Source organism: Colobus angolensis, unplaced genomic scaffold, assembly GCF_000951035.1.
Source record: "Colobus angolensis palliatus isolate OR3802 unplaced genomic scaffold, Cang.pa_1.0 Scaffold233, whole genome shotgun sequence".
In the NCBI taxonomy this organism is placed as follows: domain Eukaryota; kingdom Metazoa; phylum Chordata; class Mammalia; order Primates; family Cercopithecidae; genus Colobus; species Colobus angolensis.
Genome location: NW_012115522.1, coordinates 3,377,893 through 3,404,708, shown reverse-complemented (window position 1 = coordinate 3,404,708; position 26,816 = coordinate 3,377,893). Strand labels below are relative to the sequence as shown.

At 46.0% G+C, this 26,816-nt stretch overlaps 1 protein-coding gene across 1 annotated transcript in view; it reads right to left on the bottom strand.

The window, feature by feature from the left end:
• Positions 1-96: 96 nt before the first annotated feature.
• Positions 97-26,816, bottom strand: part of NUGGC (nuclear GTPase, germinal center associated) — a 63,918-nt gene continuing 37,198 nt past the window's right edge. Inside the window, exons 11-19 of the mRNA XM_011944573.1 lie at positions 25,465-25,570; positions 23,143-23,276; positions 18,659-18,823; positions 11,179-11,336; positions 9,197-9,335; positions 8,268-8,376; positions 7,201-7,337; positions 4,905-4,995; positions 97-1,364 (exon numbers count right to left, since the gene is read on the bottom strand). Coding sequence (XP_011799963.1) covers positions 1,213-1,364; positions 4,905-4,995; positions 7,201-7,337; positions 8,268-8,376; positions 9,197-9,335; positions 11,179-11,336; positions 18,659-18,823; positions 23,143-23,276; positions 25,465-25,570 — 1,191 coding nt within the window. The 3' untranslated portion in view covers positions 97-1,212. The remainder of the gene's footprint in view (positions 1,365-4,904; positions 4,996-7,200; positions 7,338-8,267; positions 8,377-9,196; positions 9,336-11,178; positions 11,337-18,658; positions 18,824-23,142; positions 23,277-25,464; positions 25,571-26,816) is intronic.

The window sequence follows — 26,816 nt, the reverse complement described above, 5'->3', positions numbered from 1 at the left end:
GCCTCCCAGGCTCAAGTGCTTCTCTTGCCTCAGACTCCCAACTAGCTGGGATTACAGGCACCCACTAGCTCACCTAGATAATTTTTTTTTTTTTTGAGATGGAGTCTTGCTCTGTCCCCAGGCTGGAGTACAGTGGTGCAGTCTCAGCTTACTGCAACCTCTGCCTCCTGGGTTCAAGCAATTCTCCTGCCTCAGCCTCCCAAGTAGCTGGGACTACAGGCACATGCTACCAAGCCCAGCTAATTTTTTGTATTTTTAGTAGAAATGGAGTTTCACTGTATTAGCCAGGATGGTCTCATCTCCTGGCCTCATGATCTGCCTGCCTCGGCCTCCCAAAGTGCTGGGACTATGGGAGTGAGCCACTGTGCCCAGTGATGTTTAGATATTTTTGAGGAAGCAAAAGTTTCTTGTCCTAAAGCTTTAGAACTCCATTAGGTATTGAAGATGACTCTTTTTGGGCTATAAAATAAAATGTAGTAAACATACTAGTTTTATATTGCATACAAAGTCCAAATAGTTGACAGCAGTCCTCTACTAGATTTCACAAAACAGAAAAAATTCTGAGCCAGGCACAATGGCTCATACCTGTAATCCTAGCGCAAGAGACTGAGGTGGGAGAATCACTTGAGGCCAGGAGTTTGAGACCAGCCTGGGCAACAGAGCAAGACGCCATCTCCACAAAAAATTAAAAAATTACCTAGGTGTGGGCCGGGCACAGTGGCTCATGCCTGTAATCCCAGCACTTTGAGAGGCCAAGGCAGGTGGATCACGAGGTCAAAAGTTCAAGACCAGCCTGGCCAAGATGGTAAAACCCCGTCTCTACTAAAAATACAAAAATTAGCCAGGTGTGGTGGCGCACACCTGCAATCCCAGCTACTTGGGAGGCTGAGGCAGAGAACTGCTTGAACCTGGGAGGCGGAGGTTGCAGTGAGCCGAGATCACGCCACTGCACTTCAGCCTGTGCGACAGAGCAAGACTCTGTCTCAGAAAAAAAAAAAAAGTACCAGGCTGGTGGCCTGTACCTGTAGCCCCAGCTGCTCTGGAGGCTGAGGCTGGAGGATTGCTTGAGCCCAGGAGTTCAAGGCTGCAGTGAGCTGTGATGGTGCCACTGCACTTCAGCCTGAGCAACAGAGGTAGACCCTGTCTCTTAACAAAAAAAGTAATTCCAATTCTCTGACTCTGGGCTTATTTTTCATCCATTGAGACTAAGCCCTAGGAGTTACAGTGATGTCCCGGGGGGCCAGCCTTGCTGGGAGATGCCCTTAGGAGGAAGTCTTGCATGCCCTTCCTCAGCCGTGCATTCTCCGCAACCTCCCTCAGGCTTCTGTGCAGCTTCTCCATCTCCTTGTATTCACTCCCGACATCTACAGGAGAGCAGAAAGCTCACATCAGGATTTGGCGTCCATTGCAGAAACGTCTCCAAAAAGCAAATCCCCCAACAATCCTGTCACTTGTCCCAGAATATGGATCTGGCGTGGTGCTTACAGATCAGACATCAAAGCAGGTATTCCTCCTCTTACCAGAATGCTGTCTCAGCATGGGGTCACCCTCAAAAGAAATACAAACCTACCCACAAGAAAAACCCTGAGAAGTCACTGAGTCTGTATTAAGGCCTCACAGGCGTGTGATATACAAAGCACATTGCACAATAACACCTCCCCTAACTCCTCTCCAGGCGGCTCCCCCTCTTCCCCCCACCCCAATCCCTATCCTCCCAGCACAACCCATTCTCAGTGAATGTTCTCTCTCTGGCATCTCAGGTTTTCATCCCATGATCTTCAATCAGATCATGTTCTCACAATGGTTAGTTTTATGTGTCAACTTGTCCAGGTCACAGGGCCCAGATACTGGGTTAAATGTGAGTCTGGATGCCTCTGGGAGGGTGTTTTTGGATGAGATTTACATTTAACTCAGTAGACCTCAAGTAAAGCAAATGGCCCTCCCCAGTGTGGGTGGACCTCAAACAGCCAGCTGAAGGCATGCATGGAGCCAAAGGCCAGCCTCCCACAAGCAGGAAGGGATGATCCAGTGACAGCCTTGGGCCTTTGAGATGGAGTTTTGCTCTTGTCACCAAGCCTGCAGTGCAATGGCATGATCTTGAATCACTGCAACCTCCGCCTCCCAGGCTCAAGTGCTTCTCTTGCCTCAGACTCCCAACTAGCTGGGATTACAGGCACCCACTAGCTCACCTAGATAATTTTTTTTTTTTTTTGTATTTTTAGTAGAGACAGGGTTTCACCATGTTGGCCAGGCTGGTCTTGAACTCCTGACCTCAAGTGACCCACCCACCTCAGCCTCCCAAAGTGTTGGGATTGCAGGTGTGAGCCACTGTGCCTGGCCAAGCCTTGGTTGGGCCTTTGCAACATCGGCTCTGCCTGGTTCTGCAGGGATGGCCTCTGGACTCGAACTGCCTCTCTTTTGGGAGTCTCCGTCCTGTGGGCCTCCCTGCATCAGATTGTGGGCTCACCAAGCCTCCACCATTGTGTGAGCCAACTTCTTAAAATAAATCTCTTCCTTCATCTATCCACACATCCTACTGGTTCTGTTTATCTGGAGGACGCTGACTAATGCAGTCGCCTTTGAAGGGACACTTCAGACTGAGCCCTGAATGCCTTTCTAATCCCCCCTGGCTTTCTGTACCCCAGAGGGTGACTCAGGCTGACTGGCCCCGAGCCTGGCCAGGGATGGGCCTCATGAGCGGAGGGGAGTTAGGACCCGGAGTCTTTTTGTTCTGTCCCATATCTGCAAGGCCTCCCTTCTCCCTGCTGCCTCTGAAATCAACCTAACCTTTGAGGTTTCCCCCAGGACCCAGCTTCACTGAAGTTTCCCCATGTCTCAGCCCTGAATAACCACTCTGTCTCTGAACTTCAAGAATAACGATCTGAAGTCTGACTGGGTTCCCTCCCTCAGGGCTTTGCTTCAGTGTCACATTCCCAGGGAGACCTTCCTTTATCACCCTGTCTCCTACCCCAGCATCCCTTCTTCCCTTTCTCTGTTTCGCCTCCCTGCCACATATCTCACTTATTAGTTTGCTTACTGCCTGCCTTCCACCACTGGGCTGTGAACTCCATGAGGGTGGGGACTCTTGCCTGTATTGGTCACCACTGTGTCCTCAGCACCCAGAACACTGCCTGGCACCCAGGAGATGATCAGAATTGTTTGCTGAGCGAATGCAAACTCCCCAGTCTAATGATGCACATTCTTACACATCTTGTCTTACCAACCAGGTAAGGCCCTGACAACAGGGACTGTCTTTTAGATTTCTGTATAAAGCATGCCCCCCACCCCCGACATGAGGTATATTTGTTGTCGATGGTGAAGAGAAGGAAATAGGCTTAAATTATAGCAGGTGCAATTGACATCAAACTAAGAGAAGCACCTGGTCAAAGTCTCTGTGAGACCTGGTCAAATCTCTGGCAAGCAGGAGTTCTTTAAAGAAGGCACATTGGAATGACTAGCATCTTAAAACTTAGATTTCTATAGAGGCCTGGACAGAAGGTCGTGAGAGTCCACTACATTATAGTGTGAGGGTGTTGTATCTCCTTCCCTGGAGTCCGTTAGGGTGAGGTTAGAGGTCCATCTAACCAGCCATAAATGGGGCATAAAGATTCCCAGAGAGATGGAGAAGTGCAGAACAGATCTTTAGAAGCAGCCACTGTGGCTGTGACTTTGGGAACAGCACTGTCTACTTTCACCCTGGCAAACTCAGTGGTATCAGATCTATTCATTTCAGCAGGCAACTATGGATGTGGTATAAAATACAAAAGGCACAAAATACACTGGGTGCAGAGCAAGGCTCCCACCTTCTCCTACCCTCCAGCCTTCCGGTTCCCCAACCTCTCCTACCCTCCAGCCTTCCGGTTCCCCACCCTCTCCTACCCTCCAGCCTTCCGGTTCCCCTCTTTAGAGGCAACGAGTACTGTCAGTGTTCTCTGTAGCCCATGGAGATTTTTATGCACATACAAACATATACATATGTATTTCCTTTTTTCCCCTACTCACAAATGGCAACATATCACGTACATTTACTCACTTTGCTATTTTCCACTTTGTAATATATTTTGGAGATCATTTCATACCACTACCTACAGAGCTGCTTTACTTTTTCTAACAGTTGCACAGTCCTCCACTCGTTGTGTATTTAATTTAATTTAAGCAGTGCTTTACTTACAGATATTTGAGTTGTCCCCATTTTTGACATTAGAATGTTACCCTGAATAACCTTGTCTATATGCCACTCTCCCCCCATATAAGGATATCTGTAGGGTTGCTGCGCCAAATGATATGTGCATTTTAAATTTGGCTAGAAATTACTTACTTGCTTTTTCTACCAGTTTACCCTCTCCAGTTTATACCAGGGGCCTGATGGAGCCCATGGCCAGAAAGGGACATGGTTGCTTACACCAAGGTCCACAGCTGGGGCCGCATCCCCAGGCTGCAGGTGGATTAAGAGAAGTCTTTCTCCACCATCACCAGACCACGAAGTTCTTCATAAGGAGGCATCAACTTAAAAGAAAGGCTTTATGGAGACGGCAAGGCAGAGCTGTGGATTTAAATTAGCCGCTTTCCAGCTATGGGACCCTGGGCGCATTTCCTAATGTGAGTCTCTATTTCTGCCTCCGCAAAATGGAGCAACACCACCCATCCCTGGGAGCTAATGTGAGAATTCAGTGAAACCATGAGCACAAAGCCTGAGTATAATGCCTGCTCTCAGCTGGGTGCTGGGCAAAGGGCGGGGCTGTCATCGTCGTCGTCGTCGTCGTCGTCGTTGTCATCATCATCATCATCTCCATTCCTTGCCCTGCTAATTCTTCCTAACTTAATACCTTTAAATTCAGGAAGGAGCAACCACAGCCAGGGCTGTCTGCACAATCACTCTGCATGCAAAGCTTTGGCGTATTTACCTGCAAGCTCCTTGTAGAGGCCATCCCCCTGGGACGAAGCAAGGGTTAGCATGGTGGCGATGCTGCCCTTCACCTTCTCCACGATCCCAGTCTACATGACAAGGACATTCAGTATGTTAGGACGGTGCAGCCCAAGGAAAAGTGGATCTTATAAAAGGGACCCCACCCAGTCCCCCAGCCACAGAAGGTACAGACTGGGGTTGTCAAAGTAAGGCTTTGCAACCCAGTTGCAAAATGGTGAAACACTTTCGAGGACATCAAATGGCCCAGGAGGCAGCAAGACAACGTTTCTGTGGGCTCCCATCTGTATAGCATCTCCCTCCCTGCCTACAGACTCATGGGGGACTGAAGCTCTGGTGCCAGCTGATCAAATCAGGAGCTAATGGGGAAGCATGAAGGCATAGGGGAGAGAAAGGCAATCGCAGAGATGGGAAAAGAGGGAAAGAGCTGGTCGCTCTCCCACTGTCCTCTCCTCCATGCATCTGCTCACTGGGGAGATATCTGCTGCATACTTGCTCTGTGCCGCTCACCTTACCGTACATGTCTGATTCTTCCCAACTGCCTCAGAACTATCTTCTTGCTACTCTTAGACCTCTCATCAACTAAAGCTCCTTTCTTCCCTTTTCTGTTTCTTGTCTTCCTTTGAAAAAATGTCAGGCTCCTTCTTCTAGCCTGGCAGAGCCTAGTTTTGAAGCTGGATCTCCTATGCTTTTTCTTTAACATTCTAGATTCCAGATCAAGAGCCCTAAGTGTACATCTCAGCTCTAGGCATGGGCCTGGAACCTACGACTCAAGGCCTCTAGGTTCCCGCTTCCTTTAAGATCAGGGAATGAGAGATTCACAGCTCCTAAACCAGAAGAAGCAGTCACCTCACGCTAGAGTGAAAACGAAGCAGCAAGCCACATTACTGATCAATATATCAGAGACTAATCTGTATATTCAACAAAATACTATTCCATTGTTTAATTTACAGGACTATTGCAAAGAGGTAATTTAAAAAAACAGTAAATCTTCAAACATTATGTATAAAAAGAAATTTCTTCCGCTGTACTGAACTAAAATATTTTAAACAATTAAAAGTTAACTGGCATTCTGAAAAAAAAAATCACAGAATGGCAACACTATGGTCTTGCCCAGTTTTAACTTCCTGTTTCTGTAATTTCAGATACATTTGTACATGGTCAATACACACATTTTTTAAGCGACATTGTTTCCTGGGTGTCTTAAGATCCAGTGTCTATGTAGGCAACAGGGAAATGGGAACCGGCTTTGTGGAGTTCGGCCAAGTTCTTGTCCATGAATTTGTAGACTGTGATAACATGTTAAAGGATTGAAACTAAACTGCTGCTGGTGAACAAGATGCCTCTTAGCCTACTCCAAGGGAAATTACATGCATTGAAGTGTAAAGAAGAATATTTTCCAAAACTGCAGTAGTGGTGGAGGAGAGGAGATTGGGCAGAAACAGGTTGGAGATGTTTCAAGAAGGCTGGTTCTGAGGTGGACCGAGATAGAAATGGGCCAGCTTCCTTGAGGGCTTGGGAGACAGGATCAGCCAGCCTGGGCTGAGGCAGAAAACGTGGAGCCTCACATGGCCAGGGAGGAAGCCCACAGTGGCATGGACGTCAAGGATCTCTACTACTTGGGGGAGAGGGGATGGCAAGCCATGAGGCCCAGAGCAGAGGCAAGATGGTTCAGGTAGGCTTGGCAGAAGCATTTAGGTCCAAGGAAACCATCAGGAACTGTCTTTAGGGGTAGATAAAATTAAAGATGAATGTGTGCTAGGTACCATAACCGACTGGCCTTGAGTAGTGTGTCGATATTTACTTATTGACATTTTATGTAGGCAAGACATTTCCCTATTTAAACAATCTGTTTTGAGATCATGCTATTGTTGGACATGCTGGAGCCAGGCTTCCTTATCCCAAATCCAGCTGTGCATCTCCCTGGCTGTGTGGCTGGTTGACACAACCATCGCTGCTGGAATTTTCTTCTCTATAAAATGGGAACAATGATAGTACCTACCTCACAGACTTGCTGGGGATTAAATGAGTGAACTTGGTCTGTAAATAGCTGAGCACATATCTAGCTATTACAGTGGCTGTGCTACTGGTGACTCAGGAAAGAGGAGGGGCGCAAGAGAGTGCTGGAAGAGCTGCAGCTCTCAGGTCAAAGCCCCAGAAAGCATCTGTTCCATTTGGGCCCAAATGCCTACTACGTCTTCCACCTTCTGCGCCCACTTCCTGTCCTCTCCCAGGGCCTCTCGGGGTCTAGGATCTAGGCTGTGGGTGTAGAGTACCTTCAGCTGCTGAAACTGGTGCTGCATCCTTTCCTGGGCCCTTTCAAACATGCCCTCAGCCACCTGCTGGTCCACTCCTCTTCTGATGGCATCTTTCATCCGCTCACACGCTTTTTTGCCCGTGATCTGAGCTGCCTCTGGCAAAAATGATAGCCACAGTCACACCACGACAAGGACCTGCTTAGAAATCTTTGGCATCATGGCTGGGCATGGTAGCTCACACCAGTAATCCCAGCACTGTGGGAGGCTGAGGTGGGCAGATCACCTGAGGTCAGGAGTTCAAGACCAGCCTGCCCAACATGGTGAAACCCCCGTCTCTACTAAAAATAGAAAAATTAGCTAGGTGCTGTGTGCACATCTGCAATCCCACCTACTTGGGAGGCTGAGGCACAAGAATTGCTTCAACCCAAGAGGCAGAAGTTGGAGTGAGCTGAGATCACTGCCACTGCACTCCAGCCTGGGCAACAGAACGAGACTCCATCTCAAAAAAAAAAAAAAGAAACAGAAAGAAAGAAATCTTTGGTATTAGAAAGAAAAGCAAGCCAAGCAAACAAACAACAACAAAGTATATATATATATGTATGTATATATATGCACTTATATAAAAATAACACTTTCAATATTTAGATAATAACCAGCATTCAGAAAACCTAATGACTGAATCCAGCTGAAATTTGCAAAATCACTCCCTACCCCTCAAACAGTGGAGTCACCAAAACAGGAAAGAGTCTGAAAGTGAGTTCACAAGTGAGTGAGTTCAAGTATTTGTGAATACTTGGAAACAAGAATGAGAACCTGGACACTGGATTCTACAGCTAAATCAGCTGGGATGTTGTATGGAAAAAAACAGGGTGTCTGGACCAAGGGTGGACAGAAAGAGCTGGAAAACACACAGAGAAGGGTCCTCACGCCCTGCAGTCATGTGGTTGCAATGTGTGGAATGAGAGAGCTGCAAAGACTTAGGGTGCAAGAGAACAGGGCCTTTGAGGGAGCCGCAGAAAAGGATGTGAAAGGTGCTGACAGGAAGTCCCAGTGCAGGCGGCAATGCTGTCCCCCTCGGCCCCCACCTTCGTAACACAGCTTCAGGTCGCTCTGGACAGAGGCGGTGAGGGACTCATAGACCCTCCTCTTCCTTCTGAGGATGTGGTCCTCCAGGCCCCCAAGGATGGCGCTTATCTGGGAAGACGTGGCAAAAGAGGCCGTTGGTGACAATTCCTTCAATGAAAGCAGGTCAGGTATCCCAGTGCGTGGCCACCATTCCCTCCACCTTATATGATGCCTGGCTGTTTATCTGCCATCTCCACAATTAGGCTGTGAGCTTCTCGTAGGCAGGAACTTTGTTCTAAGCATCTTTATACCCCAACTGCTTCCCTTGGTGCCTGGCACCTACAAACTACGCAATAAATATTTGCTGAGTTGAACTCAGGCACAGTCAAGATCCTGGAATGGGCCCTCCCTGGGGGGCAGAGGAGATACAAGCTCTTTCCCTAGCATCGCCATGTAATTTGGGGTGGCACTGGAAGAAAGTGAGTCACAGACAAAGAGTCTTGAGGCCTCAAAACTAAAAATTGACCTAAAATTGAACAACAACAACAAAAAGATTGACTTCTTTAAGTTTCACTGCATCAGATGCTACTTTATAACATTGGCAAAAATGATAGATTAGTGAAAATGGTTCCAGTTGATGCAAATTTTCATACAATTAAGGCTTCTTTAAAGATTCTTCCTGGAAACTGAGTCACCTTTGCAACCTTGGCGTGTGCTTTCAGTTACTTCACAGTGGAACAAACTGTCCCACACCTCCTCTGAGGCAGTCATGCCCGCTGCTCTCCCCACATCCCAATGGGTTCTGTATTTCACAGCGCCTCCAAGGAGGTACTCCCAGACCCTGGACACTCCAGGGAACAAGCGGGAACAGACAGGCAACCTACAAAACCGGCCTGGGAAGAAAGCCATGCCCAACCTCACTGCTCTCCCCACTTTACATGGAACTTACCTCCTGGATCAGGAAATTGTTTTTGCAGCTTTCATATTTCCAGCCACTTCTTATCCCAATTTCTGTCATTTTCTCCTGCAGGGAGTGCTTAAAAGCATCAATGTGAGGCATCAGAGCTGAACCAGTGGGCTTCCCCGTCCTACAGAAGAAAGTGACAAAAAAGTTTAAGAGAATGGTGGCTGCAGTGAGGCTGAAACAAACATGAAACTAGCTGGTGTCCTTTTATTCATTTAAAAGAAGGAAGATGAGATCTGACAGTTATCATATTCCTATAACGTGCCAGGCACTGTGCTGTGCCAGGCCTTTGACATAAAAACCTATGAAGTTTGTGAGATAATGCCCATTTAACAGGTGAGAAAATTGAGGTTCAGAGAGGACTGCTGATGTGTCCAAGGTCACACAGCTAACAAGAGGCAGAGTCAGGCTTAGAACACTGCTTTAGACTGCAGGACGCACAGTCTTTCCACTGCCACCGTGTGTCCACTTGAAAGGGTGGAACTTGAACTACACCTAAAAGTTGGGTAAGATCTGAGGAAGTGGAAAGAAGGAATTACTCCCCATGGGACAACATGGTAAGCACAGTGGTTTCAGAATAGCTCAGAAATAGGAAGTGAGAGGTTGTAGAGGAGAGAGCACAAGCTTTAAATCCTAGCTCTCTGCTCATGAGCTGGGTGCCATTGGGAAAGATGCACAATTTTCTGAATCTCAGTTTGTTCAGATGTAAAAAGACAGAAGCTACTCCTTAGAGTTGCTGGGAACATCCGATGAGCTAATGCATTCCAAGTGCTTAGCACTGATGCCCGGGACAGGTAGCTGCTCTCTCTTTGCCACCTGCTGGGTGGGCTACAGAGGAAGGCTGCAACCAGGCAGCAGTGGAGGCAGAGGTTGGAAAGGCAAGCTGGAGCCAGGTGGAATGTCTTGAATGCATTCTAAGGAATTTGAAGTTTAGCCCACAGAATTATAAACAGGGCGGGGGTGCAATTGGTGGAATGACACAATCCAAGACATGCTTAAAGAAAGGTGGGGCAGGGACGGGGGCTCTGAGTAAGACACAAGCAAAGGCTGGAGAATGGTTCGAACAGCCACCAACGGGCAACCACATGAGATGCCAGTGGGAACGACAGAGACTAGGGATGGGCAGCTGTACTTGGGGACTGGGAGATTCTGTTTCTGTTGATGGAGTAAAGAATTAGAGGTCAAGGAAGGAGGGAAGGAGGAAGCACCAAGGAGGTATGGTCCCCAAACCCACACCATGTATGTGAGCAGGCAGAGTGCATGAGAAACAGACATTCAGTGCATTCAGGGAAAGCTCCGAGGCTGGGTGTGGTGGCTCACGCCAGTAATCCCAGCACTCTGGGAGGACGATGGGGGAAGATCATTTAAGGTCAGGATTTCAAGACCAAACTGGTCAACACAGAGAGACTCTGTCTCTACAAAAAATATTTTTTCAAAGTTAGCCAGGCATGGTGGCATATGCCTGTGGTCTCAGCTACTTGGGAGGCTGAGATGGGAGGATTGCCTGAGTCCAGGAGTCTGAGGCTGCAGTGAGCTAGGATTGTGCCATTGCACTCCAGCCTGGGCAACAGAGCAAGACCCTGGCTCATTTTTTAAAAAAAAGGAAGAAAGAAAGTTCTGAAGGCCATGTGTTTGCTTAATTCCACTCTCTCCAATCAAAATACCCTGTCCTGGGCTCAGATCCCTAAGAAAATGTATCCCCTGCCGCATGTATGAGACTTTTGAAAAATAATGGGAACCATAATGTTAGTTTGAAAGCAGCATCTTAATCTGTGTCCAGGTCATCATGGGAAATTTTTAAGTAAACCAAACCAAGAAGGCTTTTGTGTTTTGCCGAAGACTAAGCTTTCCTTCTCCAGTTACAAGCTACTCTTTACACTTACAGATCCAAAGTCTAAATGCTTAAAGACTGGCTCAACGTTCTTCTGATGTTTGTTCCCGAAGGTGCAAGATGAAAGATCCTTTACCTAAAAATGCTTCCAAAAACAGGGTCGATCTGGTCATAGATGGGCTGAGTGAGGGCTTCGTTTAGATCAATTCTTGCCAGAGTCCTGGAGGCATAGATGCCATTTTTCAGGCAAACAGCTTTCAGGGTCTGATGAAAACCTTGGTTTCCTTTATTCCTCTAGATAGTCAACAATAAATTAGCAGAGTTAGCAGGCATTAACTGGAAGGTCACTGGATTAGAACTGCATTGCCCTGGCCAAAGATCATTACCAAGAATCACAGGAAAGGGTTGAGACAACATGCTCTTTAAACATATGATTAAACTAAATGAGGGAGGACAGTGGTCACGCCTCTAGGTCGTCTGGGTGCCACTGCCATGGACTTCCTAAGGTCCCTGTGCTCAGTTTGATCACAACCGTTCTCAAGCGATTCTGTTTGTGTTAGTTTACTCATTTGTCCGGCTGCTGTACTCGGCCATCAGTTCATTGAGGTCAGGCACAGCGTCTCATCCATCTTTACATCCTCAACTTCTGGCAATAATGTAAGTAGTGTTTGAGAAACATTTGCTAAATGAGCAATTATCGAATGAATAAATAAATGAATGAATGCCAATGTGCTATGACCCGACAATAAGTGTATGTCTTGAATTTTCTAAGGAAAGTCCAGATTTCGTAAGCTTTTTGTTAAACTTTTAATGAAATACAATTTGATTTGTATGTCTTGGCGATATTTTTTTCCCAGGGAAATAAATACACAAATGAGAGGAAAGAAAAATATAAAGCTAGACCTATGACAGACATTAATCAATTTCAGCCAGATGGTAATCATTAGTAAAGAGAGTAAAAATGTGTTTGCTAAAATTTCAGTAGAGAGCTCTGTGATTTTTAATCAATGATATATGTTTTAAGGGAATGGCCACATAGCATTGTATAATTCATATAATTCTTTTTTTTTTCTCTGCTCTTTTTACTTAGTATTACAATATGAGAATATCCCTAAATCATTGTAAATATGTTCCAGGCTAGGTGCAGTGGCTCACACCGGTAATCTCAGCAATTCGGGAGGCCAAGGCAGGTGGATCATTTGAGGTTAGGAGTTCAAGACCATCCTCGCCAACATGGTGAAACTCCGCCTCTACTAAAAATACAAAAATTAGCCAGGCATGGTGGCACATGCCTGTAATCCCAGCTACTCAGGAGGCTGCGGCAGGAGAATCACTTGAACCTGGGAGGCAGAGGTTGCAGTGAGCCAAGATCATGCCACCGCACTCCAGTCTGGGCAACAAGAGCGAAACTCCATCTCAAAAAAAAAAAGTTCCAAAAATGGCACTAATTACTATTTAATATAGTATTGTATGGATGAAAAATAATTCATTTTACCTCTCTCTTGTTCTTAGATATTACGGTTATTTTCATATGTTAAATAATGATATGATGTTAGTATATAAATGTCTTCCCAAATTTTTGATCTCAAAGAAACATTGTTTATCTGATAGGAGCACCTTGGGAATGTTTGCAGTTACAGAGGAAGAAGTCATTAAAAGGGTGATGAGAGGGGACAGTTGGGGGGGTAAAGTCCTGGAGACGCCCGAAAATGTCTGCAGTGGCTTCCTCCGCTCACAGCAAACTCTCAACAGGGTGGTCTCTGCCTCATGTCTTCGTCCTCTCAGCTCCCACTCACTCATTCACTTTCTGTGATCTGCGTTCTTCAATTATGGGATAGAAACAGCTCTATCCAAGGTAACTTTGTTATCTATTGCTATGAAACAAATTACCCCGGACATAGCGGTGCAGTGGCTTAAAAACAAACACAAACACCTGTCATCTCTCGGTGATTCTGTGGGTCAGGACTGGGATGGCTGGGCTGGTCACTCTGGCTCAGGATTCTCCTGAGGTTTGGTCAGGTGTGGCTGGGGGCATAGTCATCTGGGTGAGGCTGGCGGATCTGCTTCCAAAGATACCCGGCTGCATGCTGGGGCTGGCTCCTGGCCTCAGGCGGGGGCTTTAGTTGCTCTCCATGTGACCTCTGCACACAGTGGCTCAATTTCAGTACACAAAGGCGTCCCCCTGAGAAAGTGACCCAAGAGCCACCATGGAAACTTCCACGGCCCTTGATGGCCTAGCCTCAGAAGCCACACACCATCACCTCTGCAGCATTCTCCTGCTCAGAAATCAGCCCTGATTCAATGTAGGGGGAGACTCCATGAGGGCATAAATACCCAGAGGTGAGGACCCTTGGGGCCACTGGTGAGGACCCTTGGTGGCTGCCTAGCACAGTCACCAGTGAAACCCTCAGTGGCCAAATCCAGTGGCCCTGGTTTTTGTTTTTACCTCTCAGGAGCATGTGATGTTCTTAACAAACTTTTTTTTTCTAAGAGACAGGGCCTCTCTCTGTTACCCAGGCTAGAGTGCAGTGGCACGACCACAGCTCACACCTGGGCTCAGGTGATCCTCCTGCCTCAGCTTCCTGAGAAGCTGGGACTACAGGGGCATGCCACCATGACCAACTTTTTTTCTTTTTTCTTTTTGAGATAGGTTCTTGCTATGTTGCCTGGGTGGTCTTGAACTCCTGGCCTCAAGCAATCCTTCTGCCTCAGTCTCCCAAAGTGCTGGGATGACAGGCAGGCATAAGCCATTGCACTCAGCCTTAACAAACTTTATTACTTCAGTTTTCTGATTGGAAAATAAGAAATTAAGCATTACACTAAAAATAAACATAAAAATAAGAAAATAGGCATTACACGATTTCCTTCTGCTACCTCTCAGGCTTTTCCTTCTCTGCCCCTCCCTTAACCCTCTTTATTCTTTTGCTTCCTTAACGTGGCCTTTGTATGAGGCAATGTCCTATCACTGTCCTTGCCTCCACTCCTCCTCAATCCCATTCACTGGTATACGTGCATCAACTCCATGCAAGTGACAGCTATATCCTCCAGCCCCACCTCTCTCCAGGCTTCAGTTCCACATTTCCATCATTGCATTAGACATTCCACCTCCATGAAACACTAAATACATGATCTTCAGTAGTGACCATATTGCTTCCTCAACCAAGGGATAAGCTCCTCCCTGCCATATCTCCTTAGATCTTCTTTAAATTGAGGTGATTTGCTTTCTCTTGGGTGCAAATCTTCCCCAAAATGTTGCCACCTTGCTTTCCCATACCCCCCATGTCTGAATTATTGACAATCCTGATTGAGATGTCCTTCAGATTTGCTCTCCCAGTCACCTCTTCCTTCCTATTCTGTCTGCCACAACCTTTGGTGAGACTTTACTGTGTCTCGTCTCAACGAAGCAGCTACTGTAAGGGAAATAAATGGCTGAGCTTTAGTCAGGAGTAGGCCGAGGCAGTCTTCTGGCACAGCATGACTCAGCAGGTTTGGAGTACAGGTGCACAACCCTGCATACGATGTAACCACGCCACATGAGGCACATTAGATGATCACCCACATGAGCTCGTGCTTGGCTCAGAATCACTATTGTCTATAAAGGATATAATTACCCTGCTAATGCTGTATATGCAACTTGCTCATGCCTAGAGAAAGAGTAAAGCCATGTCAAAACTGTCTATGACTCCTCGTTTTTCCAGCTACCCGCCACTCGCCCACTGACTCCCCTTAGACCTCAGTTAGACCCTGACACTTCCTAGCCAGGCTTTCTGCCTCCAGTTTTTCCCCAAGCATAATGCTTCCCAAAGCATTCGTTCTGATGAAGCTATTCTTCTGCTCAAAACTTCACTATGTTCCAACTCTTCAACCTGGTCTAAAGTCTGCAGCAAGCTGTCAGCCTAATCCCCCAAAACCCTGCCCTGTGTACTTACACTGCAGTTAGGTGGTACCTTCTGGCTCCCACATGAGCTCTGGCCTTCCTCCCCTGAAATGCCTTCCCTGCCCCTCCACTCCTCTGCCCAAAGACACAACACCATCCTCCAGGGCCAGGCTCCAACAACCTCCTCTCTAGAAGGTTTATTGAACTGTCCTCTAACCTGGCCTGTGATTTCTTTTCCAATATCCACCCCTCCTTCTCCAGTGTCACCTCCCTAGTCCTTCTGTTATGGAGAAAATGAACTCTATTCCTGCCCCCAGGATGGGACACACACACAGGCCTGAGCTATTCAGCACAAGACATTCCCTTTTTTTCAGGGGTCATTTTAGAAATAGGTATGTGACCCATTTAGAGCCAAAGAAACACAGTGAGAGCTTTGCTAAGGTTTCTCAAAAAGGTTCTCCACTCTTCTGAAAGTGGGCCCGGAAACGGCCATTTCCTTGTTCCTCTAGACCAGTGATTCTCAACCAGGACTGATTTTGTCACAGCTGAAGAATGGGGGCTGTTACCAGCACCTAGAGGGTAGAGTCCAGGGATGAAACAACCTGCAATTCACAGGACAGCCCCTCACAACAAAGCACGATCCAGTCCCAGCTGTCAATCATGCTGAGGTTAACAAACCCTGCTCCAGAGCTCATGGTGTTCAGATGTGAGTGCAAGAACAGCTGCAGCCATTTTGCCATCATGAGAGAAGCAGCCTGAGAATGGGGCCCACAGAGGCACTGGATTCAGCTCATCCCCCAGGCCCTCTCTTCCCATGGCTCTTGGGCACGTGGGCCAATACACTTCCTCATGGCTAAGAATGGCTTCAGTTAGGGACTCTGATTTGCAGCCAAAAGATTCCAGACTGCCACAGCCCCCACCAGAATGCTCTCCCTTCTCTAAACATTTGGAGAACTTTCTGACTGTCCTGTGGTCCTTACCAGCATGCTCCTTTTTATTATAGTTCCCCAAATGCTCTCTTAACTATTTTAAGCAGGGATGTATCTTTCTATCCCTGAAACCTAATAAGAAAAACAGTTGACTTGTTAGACACTCTCTTCACGCTGAGTGCGTTGGTCAACCCAGCATTATCCCTCTACGGTCATTCTTTCAAGTTATCTTTACAGCAACCCTATAACATAGGTACCATGGTCCTCAACTTACACAGAGTAACCTGAGGCACAGAGAGGTTGAGTAACTTGTCCCCGGTCACACAGCTGGCAGATGGGGAAACTGAGGTACAAACCAGCGCCCATGTGGGATATGAAGCCTCTTGGCAACCGTGCCTTGTATTCCAAAGTCCTTGTTATGTGCAGAAATGAATGAATGAATGAATGCAGCAAAATGTACTTTTACGGGGATTTATGGATGTTAAACTATATAACTGGTTGGCAACTACAAGTTGCTGCAATCGTTTGCACAGTAGTTTAGGAGATGCAACAGGCAAGTGCAGCAAGGGTTGGGTGTCCAATTATGAAGTTAGGCAGGCCTGGGTTAGATGTGGAGTCCATGCATGGCCATGGAGAAGGTATTTAGTCTCTCTAAGGCTGTAAAATTAAAATAATAATAAGGGCATTTGCCTTACAGAATGGTTGTAAGGATCAGATAAGGTAACACGTAGTACCTGGTTCCACAGTCAGCATTTTGCTCACATTTGCTGACTGAGCGCATACATGTGTACATACTATACGCATGGATACTTGGCTACCCATGCCCAACTGCATGGAAGACACTCCAGCTGTCATCCTCCTGTGTCCACACACTGACACTTTCCCCAGTGACCCCAGAATCACCCCAATTTATCTCCTCCTTTACTCTTGGTTCTTTCAGCACTTATTCTTTGTCTTGTGCTACAGGAATCTCCTCCTTTCCCTTCATCCAAATTGCAGCACATGCACCTGCTTATCTAGATTTTTTCTTTTTTGAGATGGAGTCTCACTCTGTCACCTAGGCTGGACTGCAATGGTGCCATCTCAGCTCACTGCAACCTCTGCCTCTCAGGTTCAAGCGATTTTCCTGTCTCAGCCTCCCCAGTAGCTGCAATTATAGGTGCCACCAACACACCCGGCTAGTTTTTGTATTTTTAGCAGAGACCAGGTTTCACCATGTTGGCCAGGCTGGTCTCGAACTCCTGACCTCAGGTGATCCACCCACCTCAGCTTCCCAAAGTGCTGGGAATACAGGCGTGATCTACCACACTCAGGCTCATCTAGACATTTAAACAAGCTTTTACACAAAGCACACAGATAACAACACCCACAAGAGGCCAGGTGCTAGAAAGCCGGTATCATTGGTGCACATAGAAAAGCCTCCAGGAAGCTAACCACCCCATCACACTCACCTTTTCACACATTTTCTACTGCTTACATTCCAACTTTCCAAGGCCCATTAAAAACTACAACCACACACCATCCATGCCCTTCTCCCAGCACAGGGGACACCAAGTCATCTTTGTTACATGAGCAGTGTTGTCCATCACATCTTCCCCTTAATGGGTGCTACAGACTAAAGTGTGACCCTTGAGGTTCATATGTGAAGCCCTAACCCCCAGGGTGACTGTGTTTGGAGACACAGCTGGTAATGAGGTAATTAAGGTTAAATGGGGTCATAAAGGTGGGCTCCTGATTTGACAGGTGTGGTGTCCCTCTGAGAAGAGAAAGGGATCCCAGGAGTGTGCATGCACAGTGAAGAGGCCATGTGAAGATGCAGCAAGAAGGTGGCCATCTACTATCTCCAGAAGAGGAGAGAGGCCTCAGAACTCACCCTGCTGACACCTTGATCTTGGACTTCCAGCCTTCAGAACTATGGGAAAATCAGTGTCTGTGGTTCAGGCCACCCAGTCTATAGGATTTTGTTATGACAGCCCAAGCAGACTAATACAATGGGCCTCTTTTTTCACCCCTTAGTCTTAGATAAATACTGCCTTGCACTTATATTTTCATCCTTCAGAAACTCTATACAACTAATTAAGAAATAAAACCACAATTTGAATGACAAGTGAGAGGTTACAAGATGTTTCCTTATTGTGTAAGCTAATTGACAGACATCAACGCTACCAGATAGGTAGGGCAAGCATTGAGCATCCTCATTTTACAGAAGAAAACCAAGAAATTTTTAAAATGGGTCTAGGGCTTTGCCCGGGGCTACAGGGTGGATGTTTGGTGGAGCTGGTACTCCAACCAAGACCGTCAGATCCCAGATTCCCACTCTGTCTTTGCTGAATTGTGCACCTTCCTTGGTCCTTTCGAGACACAGATGAACAAATGTTATTTACACTTTTCACTCTCTGCTACCCTCCTCTAGCTTTTTTTTTTTGAGATGGAGTCTCACTCTCTCACCAGGCTGGAGCATAGTAGTGAGATCTCGGCTCACGGCAACCTTCGCCTCCCTGGTTCAAGCAATTCTTCTGCCTCAGCCTCCTGAGCAGCTGGGATGACAGGCATGTGCCGCCACGCCTGGCTAATTTTTGTATTTTTAGTAGAAATGGGGTTTCGCCATGTTGACCAGGATGGTTTTGATCTCCTGACCTTGTGATCTGCCCATCTCGGCCTCCCAAAGTGCTGGGATTACAGGCGTGAGCCACCGTGCCTGGCCCTCTAGCTCTTTATCTCTTTTGAAGGGAATGAGATGATGCAAAAGGAGCTTGGGGATTGGGCAGGCCTCCCGGAATACCCGAGTTTTCCCTGGAGGGGTCACTCACCACCAAGCATGCCCTGAGGATGCAGCGGTAAGAAGTCCTGGCAGTCCTGACCCCTTCTTGCAGAGGTTGCTCTATGCAGGCGAAGCACTGCCCGATGGCCTTCTCCAGCAGCTCAACCTTCTCTTCCGCAAATCTCCGTAGGACACTCATGTGCAAGTGTTCATTCTAGGGACAAGGACCATAAAAGCATCAGGCCACCCCCTCCCTAAGGGCACCTTCTTCTCCAGCTTTGCTTCCTTTAAGCTTGTCACCAGCTCAAGATTCAGCTTATCACTCAGAGCTGACTTCTCTTTATTGTCCCCATAAGACCTTACTCAGTGCACAGACCCCTTTGTGGGGTTAGAGAATAGAACAAATACCTGCCTGGTGCAACTTATTTCATTTCTTAAAAATCACAGTCTCTGCTTATTCAGCAACTTATTTCAGATGTATAATCCATCAAGCTATTTGGGGAAGTAGCTATCCACATATAAATGCAATTGTTATTAAAACAGGTTTTTCCAATGACATCTGATTCAACAAACATTTCACAATCTTTGACTCTGCATGAAGTAGTTTTTAAGGATAATGCTTCTCAAATTTTAATGTGCATACAAATCAACAGGAGATCTTAAAATCTGAAATCCAAGACCCTGGAATTCTGCATTTCTAGCCAGTCCTCAGGTAATGCTGGTCTTCTGAGCTATGGACTACACTTTGCATAGCAAAGCTACAGGACCACAAAATAAAACCATGCTTCCTTCTTCAAAGAATACAGTCTAATCAGGGAGAAAACATATATTCAAATAATACAAGGAAGTGACCACCAGAGAAAGCCTTGACTCCTAGGTGCCTGGTATGGTTTGCTGTGTACCCACCCAAATATCATTTTGAATTGTAGCTCCCATAATTCCACGTGCTATGGGAGGGACCTGGTGGGAGATAACTGAATCATGGGGTTGGCTTCCCTCATACTGTTCTCACGGTAGTGAATGAGTCTCATGAGATCTTATGGTTTTATAAGGGGAAATCCTCTTTGTTTGGCTCTCATTTCTCTCGTCTGCCGCCACGTAAGACGTGCCTTTTGCCTTCCACCATTATTGTGAGGCCTCCCCAGCCATGTGGAACTATGAGTCCATTAAACCTCTTTTTCTCTATAAATTACCCAGTCTCAGGTATGTCTTTATCAGCAGCATGAAAATGGAGTAATACAGTGCCAAACTGGTAACCCATAGTGTTGTTCCCTGCATGGGAACCTTGGTGGGCCCCAACAGTGCCTGCAGCAGACAGAGACACACTCCCCAGCTTGGCCCTTAAGGCACTTCATAGCCAGAACTCACCCCACCTCTCCAGCACCACCATTCCTGTTTGCCCGACATGTCCTGCCAAGAAGCTACCCCTGGACTTGCTGCTATTCCGCAAGTGTGCTGTTTGTCTTGTGCCCTGTGGGCCTTGCTGATTTCATCTTTGTTTCTTTCGAGACAAAGCTCAAAGGTCCTTCCCATGAGGCACCTTCCCTGAGTCCCCAGGTAGAGGTGGGGCTCTCTGTCCTGTTCTCCCACTGCACTTCCCACAGTCCTGCACCACAGCACGTCTCCTGTCGTATGACTTCTCTCTCATTCCCTGTGTCTCCTTCTCTGGATAGAAACTTGCCAAAAGAACAGGCTCTTAGTCATGTTCTTTTATTCCAGGGCACAGCACAGACAGCAAAACCCATAGACATTTCTGGATTGAATGCATGGCCCAGAGAAACTGCGAGATAATCTGGGCTTTTAAATTCTATTCCAAATAGACAGAAATAGCTCTCGAATTGATGTGTGACATGATATAGGTAATTTAACTTCTCTGGTTCTCAACAGTATCATCTTTGAAGTAAGTGAATTGGGTTGAATGATCTTGAAAACAACCTCACATTCTAAAACTTGGTGAATCTTGGAGTAAATACGTTTTAGAGTTTATGGAGACTGTTTAGAATTTGGTGCACCCTGGGAATTTTCCTCATTTTCACCATTAAGAATTCTACAAAGCATTTTTCCCAGGACATCCTTTAGATTCTTTTGAATGTGCGTTGTCACCAGTGATGAAAATGAAAGAAGAAAGAAGTCATGGAAAGAAAAACTATGGGCATGATTCTCACAATGCCTCACTGTCAATAAATCCCTCTTGAATAAACAAAAGAATGATAAGAAAGGGAACAGTGGAGAACGAAAGAACAATAAGAAACAGAGAAGCTGGCCCTTAGTATGAATCAACGCAGACTTCATTTGACATTGAGATGTGATCATCAACTTCCTATGAATTCTTAAAAATAATGATTGCTTATTTAAAATCACTACTCAAACTCTAAATTTTTGGTTTCAGTGATCATCTTTGAAAAAAAATCAATCACACACATATTTAGGTTTGATTTTTCAAAATTCAAAGGAACTGACAAATTCTTCCTTCCAACTTTCTATCAAAGAGCTAAGAGTAAGACCAATATCTAAGGCCAAGGAATTTTGAGCAAAGTTGCCAGCAACTCCCTAACATAGCTATTGCAGAATTGCCAGTCAGCCCCCTTCTCCTCTGTGTTTTCCGCTGCTTGGAGTCTGGCTGCAAGGGTGAATCTGAGCCCCTCTGAGCACTGCACTTCCATATTAGCAAAAAAAAGCACGTGGGGTGGGCACTTCCGGCCTTGATGGCAAAATGCCTTGTCCTTATGTTTGTAAAATACACCAACCACACACAGCCCACATCGGATTCATTTTCCATCAGCACTTCCAAAAGCAATCTTGTGCTGGGCAGAGAGACAAATTTCACCCTGAAGAACTGCTTTGGGAAATTGGAAGGTCAAATCCTTCCCCAACGATTTCAGCGGACAAAAGTCAAATGAGAAAGCATCACATTCCAAGAGTTTTGTTTTGTTTCTGTCTTGTATAACTAGACCAAAACAAGTCATAAGAAATATGATTAAAAAAAGACTGAATTTTGCTCTATATGCCCCTTTTATGCAGAAGAAAGATCCCACACCACTAAAGCCTTTTTACAAGCCTTTATACACAACCAAAGGCTCCAGGTGGCATTGCTTACTCCCACGTGGAAGTCAGGTCTCGAGTGTCTGCCTCCCCTTGCCACCCCACAGGGTCACCATTGGCCCCCCTTCCCCATCCTCAGGATCAGCTCCTCGATCACTCACAGAGCCCTATTCATGTACTTCCTCTGCCCCTTCCCTGTTCCGGACTAACAAGAAGACAAACACCTTGACTGTGCACATCTGACGGGCGAAGGCAAGTGTGGAAGTAAGTGAGGACCAACCAAACAAGAACAGGCAGAGGCTGTTTATTCAGAGCCCACTACAGCAATGGAGTCGGCCACCATTATTTGAGTTTAGCAGAGACTCAAAAGCAGGCAGGGGAGTGGAAAAGCTTCATGGTGGACAAAAGGAAAGGCTTCAGGGGTGCCCTGATTGGAGGCTGTTGGCCTGGGGACACTAGAGACGGGCTAGCTAAAAGCAGAGCAGCCAATGTGGCTGGTTAGGTATAGACATTTGACTTTTCTGGTTGGTAGTAAGTTGGAAGCAGGGAAAGAGAGTAGGGAAGTTATTCATCAAGTCCTGGCCATCTGGTGCTGATTGTTAACAGAGTTATTCTTCAACCTTCTAGATTGTTATTAGAGATAGCAGTTTGACTTCCTGCAAGTCTGACTTACAGACAGAAGGCTTCCTGGGCTGTTTATTGTAGATAAGAAGTTGGTTTCTGGGCAGGTTGCTGCAGGTTGTGGGTCAGAGATCTATTTTTACACATGGTCCAGCCACTGTCTTTGTATATTCCATCTCTCATAAGGAGACAACACAGCCAGTGACTGATGACGGTAAGTGGTTTTTCTCCAAAACCCCCCAAGTCTCTAATCTAGTAGCTTATCTCTCTTATTTTAGGGTTAAAAAGAAATCATCCGTGAAGAGATAAATATGTCAATTACTATGAGAAAAGTAATTTTAACTAGTTTTTCAGGAGGCCTGCATTCTTGCCAGTGAAGATAACTATCAAAACTCTACTGAAATTCCCTCTGAGCTTCCATCCTCTCACATTATTTTCCTACGCTCCTCTGAGCTTGAGATTCTGACAGCACCACAGACAGATGAAATATTTTTGGACTGTGTACATAAGCACGCCTCTCCAGGATAACCAAGAAGAGTCTATATTCCACTAGGAGCAAGCCAAATCACGCCTGCCATCACTTAAACACATTCCACCTTGTTCAAGTCTCAGGAGAGATGGAAAATAGCTACTATTTTGACATTTTTCTCTCAGCCCATCTGTCCCAGGTAAAATATTATTCCTTTCTCTTTTACCCAAATGTTATGATTTTAACCTTCTAATTATCTTTTTGTCCTTTTAGACTCTCTGAACTTCATATCTTCCTTTAATATGAAAAGAAAAAATATCATAAGTTAATTTTCTAACTTGGTAAAAGGAAATGTCCTGCCCAGGTACACGGAGAATATGAAAACCCAATGTCTTCCATACCGGCAGGTTTTGTGTGGAGCTGAAACTATCTGTGAGGAGCAACAGGCCAAAGGCTTCAGTCACATACTTGGTCACCATCCTCCTCTTCTTGTCCAAGAGCCTCTTCCTGACGTATTCTCTTAACTTAGGGATTTCTGGAATTCACAGACAGTACAAATAATTGTAAAAGGCCAGAAGTTTGTGGTCAATAGAATTCATAAAAGTTGAAAGACCAAGATGGCGGTCTGAATGAACTAGAGTTGAGATCCCAAGTGGGCTGGATGCCTACAGAATCAGCCTTTCTGAAAATCACTTTTGCCGTGTCTAGGATCAATGACCGTGATGAATGGTTGATCAGCAATACTGCATATTCATTTTATTTAGCCGTATAAAAAAAACTACATGGAAAAGAACAGGCTGAAAACATGGGGTCTTTCCTTTGGACAGCTATCACCTACAGAGGTAAAGCAAAGTGCTCACAATTCTACAGTCTCAGCCCTTCGGTCCCCCTAGACTTTTCTATCTATGTCAACTAATCCTTAATGCCGGAATAGCCCATGCTTGCTGTAGAAAGGAAGAAGAACCTCTGACATGCAGGATTCTAGATGTGACAGGATTCCTGTCACATCCTAACCTGTTGTTGGTCAGAAGAAAATAGATGCCTCTCTACCCTTTTCCCCATTATTCCCATATGTGGCAATTTCTCTATATTATTCCTTCCATATACCATGCTAATTTTGTCTTTTATACCCTTAATCAAGCAGTTCCCCCATCTCTGGGAACATTTCACACCTTCTGCTCCTTAACCTCCATGCACATACCTACATGTCTAGTAAAATGCATGCACGTCACAAGCCTTGTCAAGTTCAGATGAGAATGCAGTCCTGACCCTGCCTGCCCACCCACTTTCCACTGAGTGTCTAGGGCACACAGAGCTCTAGATTTCCCGGGCTGCTGTTGCACTCACGGTCAGCAGCAACTAACTAAGCCTCGGTTTTACTTCAATTTTTGCACTTGGGTTAGTATTAGCTTCTCATTCATATTTCAAGTTCTGTGAAGAAAGAGTCACGCTTTATGCTTTCCCTGCCTCGCAGACAAAATATACAATAGTCGCTCACAAAATAATTCTAATGCCCACAGCTGGGTGGGAGGGGACTAAGGAAATAAGGAAATAACCCAGTTTTTTTTTTGTTTTTTTTTTTTGAGACGGAGTTCTGCTCTTATCACCCATGCTGGAGTGCAATGGCACGATCTCAGCTCACTGCAACCTCCGCCTCCCAGGTTCAAGCAATTCTCCTGCCTCAGCCTCCTGAGTAGCTGGGACTACAGGTGCCCGCCACCACGCCCAGCTAATTTTTATATTTTTTAGTAGAAACAGGGTTTCACCATGTTGGCCAGGTTGGTCTTGAACTCCTGACCTTAGGTGATCCACCTGCCTCAGCCTCCCAAAGTGCTGGGACTACAGGCATGAGCTACTGCCCCCGGCTTTTTGTTGATGTTTTTTTGAGACAGAGTTTCGCTCTTGTTGCCCAGGCTGGAGTGCAATGGCGCAATCTCAGCTCACTGCAACCTCTGCCTCCTGGGTTTAAGCAATTCTCTTGCCTCAGCCTTCCAAGTAGATGAGATTATAGGCATGCACCACCACGCCTAGCTAATTTTCTATTTTTAGTATAGATGGGGTTTCACCATGTCGGTCGGGTTGATCTCAAACTCCTGACCTCAGGTGATCTACCCACCTTGGCCTCCCAAAGTGCTGGGATTACAGGGGCCACCACATCCAGCAACCCAATTATTTGACCTTTACCAACCCATGGTAAGATTTGGAGGCAAGAGGAATTGTGGTCTCTGACACCATAACAATGCAAAGAAGGGCCGGGTGCAAGGCTCCAGCCTGTAATCCCAGCACTTTGGGAGGCCAAGATGGGCGGATCACGAGGTCAGGAGATCAAGACCATCCTGGCTAACCCGGTGAAACCCCATCTCTACTAAAAAATACAAAAAACTAGCCGGGTGAGGTGGGGCACCTGTAGTCCCAGCTACTAGGGAGGCTGAAGCAGGAGAATGGCGTAAACCTGGGAGGCGGAGCTTGCAGTGAGCTGAGATCTGGCCACTGCACTCCAGCCTGGGCGACAGAGCAAGACTCTGTCTCAAAAAATAAACAAAAAACAAAACAAAAAAAAAACATGCAAAGAAGAAAATATCTTTATTTGCAATTGGTATTGAAACCATGGCAAGCTGGAAAAAATTGTTTGTGTTGCACAAAAAGTTCTAGAACAGGAAATTTGAAGTGCCACTTGATCTTGAGAATTTTAGTGCTGGAGATTAAAAAAATATATAAATTACCCGTTTCCTCCTCAGTAAGGAGAGCCTGCTGCCAGTACTCCTGGGCGCTGACTGTATACACCAGATCTGAGGCTTCCAGAACCTTGAAGTCAGCTGGCAGTTTTCTCTGAAGTGAAAGAGTCACACAGAAAACAGAATAACTCAAACCACAGCAAAGACAATCATGCACAGGACCCACAAGAACCTTCAGCCAATTTCAGCTCACTCACTTTCAGTTCTCCATGACCCCCTCTGGGAACAGACAATGTTCTCAAGGTCTGGTGTTGCCATCTGTCCAGTCCTAACAAGGTCAGAAGTTATGAGGGAACTGCTGCATAGAAACTATTGTCTTGGGAGTTAAATATCAATTCTAGAAGAAAATGTATAGAGAAAATAGTTCAAAGGTGTATTTAAATGTTCAGAGGGGTAATAATACCAGGATCCTTTCTCAAAAAAGAAGCACATGTCTGGAATGGGCAGTGGCGTGCTGCAGCCAGCTCGTACCAGCTCCTGAAAGCCAATAGCACACGTCACTTTCCTACTCTGCATTCCGTGACGTCACACTGGTAGCTAGAAATTGACAATAGTGGGACTGTTTCAATCCTGAATCTCAAACTGATAACCCAAATCCATAACCACATTGTGATCCCCAATTTTCAACCAAATAATTTCAGCTGACATGTGACCATAGCTTATCAATACTAAGAGGCACATTGTTTCCCTGTTTAATATTTCTGAAATTGAGATGCATCTTGCTTGCAACTGCTGTAGGCCAGATGGCCTACAGGTGGTTGTCACTGCCTGCATGTTATGAGCTGAAATGTATCCCCCTCCAAAATTCACATGTTGAGGTCCTAATATCCACTAACTCCTATTTACACCACAGGAATTGGCAAATGGTACACATCAGCCCTTTGTGTTTTTATCGTTTGTTTGTTTTGGGGGATTTTATTTTTTTAAACAAAGAGCTAGTTGTTAAACATTTGCAAGTGCAACACAACACAAACCTGACTAAAGTCCTATAAAAGCAACAATTTCTGAGGTAGTGAGTGATCATACACATCTTAATGCAGACTAATGTTGAAACAAATTATGATGTTAAATGTCAAGCAACTGGCTGGGCATGGTGGTTCACACCTGTAATCCTAGCACTTTGGGAGGCGGAGGTGGGTGGATCACGAGGTCAAGAGTTCGAGACCAGCCTGGCCAATAGGTGAAACCCCATCTCTACTAAAAAATACAAAAATTAGCCAGGTGTGGTGGTGTGCACCTGTAGTCGCAGCTACTCAAGAGGCTGAGGCAATATAATTGTTTGAACCCGGGAGGTGGAGGTTGCAGTGAGCCGAGATCATGTCACTGCATTCCAGCCTGGG